Here is a 5,187-nt window from a genome sequence, read left to right on the forward strand (position 1 = left end):
GCAATCATATCTCAATGTAACCTTGAACCCCTGGACTCAAGTGATCCTTCCACCTCAGCCACCCAGTTAGGACTACAGGCATGCACCACCACACCCAGCTAACTAAAAAAAAAATTTTTTTTTTGTATAAAAAGTCTCCCTGTGTTACCCAGGCTGTTCTCAATCTCCTGACCTCAAGTGATCCTCCTGCCTCGGCTTCCCCAAGTGCTGGGATTACAGGTATGAGTCACTGCACCCAGCCTCCACTTTCTCTCTTGGTGAATAATTTGAGCCTTATTTTTTTCGCTTAGCTATTCTAATCAATTTCGTTGATCTTTTCAAAGATCCAATTTTTTATTTTCTCTATTGTTTCTCTATTCCCTTTTTCATTTACCTCCATTCTAATCTTTATTATTTCCTTTCTTCTACTGGTGGTGGGTTTAGTTTGCTCTTATTTTTCTAGTTCCTTAAGGTATAAGGTTAGGTTATTGATTCGAGGTTGCTCTTTTTTAATTTATATGCTTACAGATATAAATTTTGCTCTTAGCACTGCTGCTGCTGCATCCTATAAATTTTGGCATGTTGTGTTTTCATTTTTATTTGTTTAAGATACTTTCTAATGTCCCTTGTGATTTCTTCTTTGACCCATTTTTTGTTTAAGAGTGGGATCTTTAATTTCTATATGCTTGCGAATTTTCTAGTTTTCCTTCTGTTCTTGATTTTTAACTTTACTCCAGTGTGTCCAGAGAACATACTTTGTATGATTTCAATCTTATTAAATTTGAGACTTATGACTAAATATACGCTCTATACTGGAGAATATTCCACATGCTCTTTAGAAGAATGCTTGTTCTGCTCTTGTCGGTGGAAAGTTCTGTTCATGTCTACTGTGCACAGTTGGTTTATAGTGTTTTTCAAGTCCTCTATTTCCTTGATGATCTTCTGTAGTTTTTCTATTAATGAAAGTGGGGTTTTGAAGTCACCAACTATTATTACTGACAACGTAACTATATTTAACCCTTTACTCTTAAAATTCTTTTGGGAAACTGGAAGGATCTGTGACCACCACCCGCTTCCACATCAGACCCAACACACACGCCAACTGTCTGTTGCTCAGCAGCTGTGATGGTTGTTCCAGTTCTTTATTAGGCAAAGAACAGGGTTTTGTTTTGGTTTTTTTTTAGCATTTCCTTTAAGGAACGTGGCTCAGAGAGCTGAGCCAGCCAGGCCCTGCAGGACGGGCTGCGCCTAGGGTCACTTGCTCTTCTTCAGCAACTCAGAAATTTTCTCCTTGACCACTGGATCCAATGTTGAAAAGTCCCAGTCAGCCAGCTGCATTAGTCGATTGTGGGCCTCCCTAAAGAGGCCAGAGCCGATACTCAGCTCCACCCGCATGAACCATTCAGCTAGCTTAGAGCTGTTGAGGAAGGCATTATAGTTGGCTGCCATGGGCTGTGTATAGACAAAGAGAAAGATGTGGTCATCCTGGGGACCAGCGCACCTGGGTCCTTGCCCACAGCCTCAGGGGCCCTCCCCATCAGCCTCTGCAAAGAATTAGGCTGCTGTTCCCCAAGCCTGAGCAAGGGGTCACAGACTATGTAATAGATGTAGGTGGGGATAGAGGATCCAGAATCCCCCAGGGTCCTTGGTCACTGGTCTTCTCGCTCCAAGTTCTGAACCACACTGAGAGGGCTCCTGGCCCAGGCAGCTCCCACTTCTCCAGCCTGCGACCTCCCATGAATCCTGCCTTCTTTCAGGGAAACCCCTTATCCCAGGTGTGTATATGTGGATGAGGGGGAGAACTCAGTTTTTTTCCCATGTTTAACCTCCCACTGTGATCAAGCACAGGGGCTAGAATGGGAGACCTGGCGGGCAGTCTGCCCTGCAGTTTGGCTGGCTCACTAAGGCAGTCTACCCCGTAGCTTAGCTTGCACGCAAGATCTTTGGGAAGCCCAAGAGGGGTGAGGTGGTGGTGAAATGTAAGGGGTGGGAGATGAAGCCTATGACTGAACCCTTGGGGGAGGCCAGAGTGAGTTTTTCTCATGCTGGTCTGCACTGCAAACAGATCGAAGAGACTAATTGCTTATCAGTCAGAGATCTCTGGGATAGGGAAAAGAACACTGCGTCTCCTGGCCAATCCACCAGGATCCCGGATGCCTCCTCCTGGGCATAGCTCTGGCCACTCTCTTTGGTGAGTGTGCAGTGCCCTAGCTGGTGTGCAGGATGGCGAGTGTAGACCCTGGCCAGTGTCTTGAGAGGCAGAACTGGTCACCCTCCCCTGCACGTAGAGGCCACATAAATGCCCCACACCCAGGTGTGTCTCCAGACGCACAGTGGATGTGGCTCAGACCCAGCCAGGAGAGCTGTCCTTCACAGCTGTCTGTCTGGAGCTCTGGGAAACAGGCAGGGCCAGAAGGACACCCAGGAAGCCAGTGAACATTTCCCGGGGAGTCCAACAAGAGGAGGAGGCATCGGGGATGCTGGTGGATTGACCAGGAAATGCAGTGTTCTTTTCCCTATCTCAGGCTCACCCTCCAGCTCCTCCCACACTGAAGAATCTTTGTCAAGCATGGAGAACTGTGATCCCTCCCGTTTCATAACATTCTGTGCTTCCTGTTGCCCACACATTGAATCCGGTCACCTAGACCGGGCACCCAGACCTGGCTCCCACAGCCCCCAAGGCAGCTCCATCTGCCTTTCCCACTTCACCAGCCTATCTTCAAGTGATGGCCCAGCTGGTCACAGAGGAGTTCCACCTCTGCCCAAGGTCTAACCCTCCTCCACCCCTCCCCACACCTGCATCATCTCCACCACAGCCACCAAGTCAGCCAGTGAGATTTGGTCCCCAGTGATGAACATCTTGTCCTGTAGAAAATACTCCTCGAAGAGCTGCAGGCTGTTCTTCACCTCCGCCACTGCATGATCGATCTTCTCAGCTGAAACTTCCTCCCCTGTTATCTTTGGGATCAGCAACTGGCCAGAGTTGGGAAGAGGAGGGAAGAGGAGGCTGCACTCCTGGGCCACCTGCCCTGCCAGGGCTCTGTACTCTTGTCTGCTCGATAGCTATTGGACAGTTCCCAGGACATAAAGTAGTTTCACCTCTTTTAACAGTTCTGATTGGTGGAAGTTCTGATTGCCGGAAGTTACCATGTGTTCACAATGATTTGGTTAGCTCATCAGGCATAAATCCTGTGATGATTGATTAGGTGATGCCTGTCACAGGCATACAATTAAAAGTAGGGACACATGTACTGGTTGTCATTTTCAAATTATCTATAGACTTTCTCTCTCTCTCTCTTTCTCTCTCTCTCATTTTGAGATGGAGTCTCACTCTGTTGCCCAGGCTGGAGTGCAGTGGCCCGATCTTGGCTCACTGCCAACTTTACCTCCCAAGTTCAAGTGATTCTGCTACCTCAGCCTCCCGAGTAACTGGGATTACAGGTGCACGACACCACACCTGGCTAATTTTTTTTGTATTTTTGGTAGAGACGGGTTTTACCAGGTCGGCTAGGCTAGTCTTGAACTCCTGACCTCAAGTGATTCACCCACTTTGGCCTCCCAAACTACTGGGATTACAGTCGTGAGCCACCACACCTGGCCTTCTGTGGGCCCTTTGACTCTGAGATTTTCTCGTTCAGAATGGAAAGCCTGGAATGCTGTCTTGCGGTGAGTAACATCAGCCCCTCCTGTACGCCCTTCCCTTGCCCTAGTAAGACTCTCTCATACCCACTGCTTCAGTCCACAGTCCTGACAGCTCTGTTTGGCAGGTGAGAGAAGGAGCTGAGGAAATGAGGCCCAGAGAGGGAGGGAGACTTACTTGAGTTCACCAGCAGTCAGCAGGGCCGGAAGTGGTCTCCAGCCTTCCTGACTCCCATGTCCCCTTGTCCCGAAGCCCCACACAAGTGACCCTGCTCACCTTCAGCCAGACTATCCTCTTCATGGGCAGCTGAAAGGCCGTGTGTTGCCAAGCCATGAACTCCTCCACACGGGCACGCGTGTGCAGGTCTGGTGGGTACCAGTGTAATGGTGCGCTGTACTTGCGACACAGGTAGGAGAGGATGGCCACGCTGCAGAAGGGGCCAGTCAGGGGCACTGTCCTTGCCGTCCCGAGTGCCCCTACATTAGTCACCCCAGTGTGACCTGGGCCCAACTGCTGGGGCTTCCAGGGAAAGGTCTTCACCAGAGCTGTCTGACAGTCAGCAAGGGCAGGGGGGAGACCTGCAGGGTGAGTAGGAGTTGGGCTGGTGGTAGAGGAAAGAGTAGGCCAGCGAGGGGAACAGCACGTGCCGGATCAGGATGCTGAGGCGGGAGGATCACTCGAGCCCAGGAGTTTGGGGCTGCAGTCAGCCAAGGTCGCACCACTACACTCCAGCTTGAGTGAAAGAGCCAGATCCTTTTTCTAAAACAAAAACAGGCCGGGCACGGTGGCTTACACCTGTAATCCCGGCTCTTTGGGAGGCCAAGGTGGGCAGATCACTCGAGGTCAGGAGTTGGAGACCAGCCTGGCCAACATGGTGAAACCCTGTCTCTACTAAAATGAAAATAGAAAAATTAGCTGGGTGTGGTGGTGCACACCTGTAGTCCCAGCTACTTGGGAGGCTGAGGCACGAGAGTCACTTGAACCTGGGAGGCAGAGGTTGTAGTGAGCCAAGATTGTGCCACTGCACCCCAGCCTGGACCACAGAGGGAGACTCTGTCTCTAAAAACAGGCAAAGAAAAACACATGCTGAAATACCAGGGTAAGGCTAGCAAGGTGAATTTGAAGAAAGGAGAGCAAGTGGGTGCAGCTGGAAGAAGGGAGCGGGTGACTGGGGAATGGTGAGACAGAGACACTGTGGAGGCCACGGATGATGGCCCTGGAGATGCAGGGAGGTTACAGACTTAATCCTGAAGATTAGGAGTTACGTAAACCAGGGCATGAAAGGATCCACCTCTCTGTTGTGGGATGGAGGGTGAGCCCAAGGGGGCAGAATGGACAACAGGGAGGCCGGCAACTATTGGGAAGGTTGTGGTGTGTGGGAAGGGTGGAGGCCATGGGGAGAGAGGGAAGGGGACGGAGGGAGACATGCATCAGGGTGAGTGAAGGGGGGGATGGAGGGAGACATGCATCAGGGTGAGTGAAGGGGACGGAGGGAGACATGCATCAGAGTGAGTGAAGGGGACGGAGGGAGACATGCATCAGAGTGAGTGAAGGGGACGGAGGGAGAC

The 5,187-nt window shown here is 50.6% G+C and overlaps 1 protein-coding gene across 2 annotated transcripts in view; it reads right to left on the bottom strand.

The window, feature by feature from the left end:
* Positions 1-403: 403 nt before the first annotated feature.
* Positions 404-5,187, bottom strand: part of LOC116547320 (glutathione S-transferase theta-4) — an 8,013-nt gene continuing 3,229 nt past the window's right edge. The window contains exons 3-5 of one of the 2 annotated variants that reach the window (XM_032273305.1): positions 3,896-4,046; positions 2,776-2,952; positions 404-1,431 (exon numbers count right to left, since the gene is read on the bottom strand). In XM_032273305.1, the coding sequence (XP_032129196.1) occupies positions 1,234-1,431; positions 2,776-2,952; positions 3,896-4,046 (526 nt within the window). In that variant the 3' untranslated portion in view covers positions 404-1,233. The remainder of the gene's footprint in view (positions 1,432-2,775; positions 2,953-3,895; positions 4,047-5,187) is intronic. The other variant, XR_004267027.1, reaches the window with a different exon arrangement.

The sequence above is a fragment of the Sapajus apella genome, unplaced genomic scaffold (assembly GCF_009761245.1).
Source record: "Sapajus apella isolate SASKATOON/1434 unplaced genomic scaffold, GSC_monkey_1.0 scaffold2672, whole genome shotgun sequence".
NCBI classification, from domain to species: domain Eukaryota; kingdom Metazoa; phylum Chordata; class Mammalia; order Primates; family Cebidae; genus Sapajus; species Sapajus apella.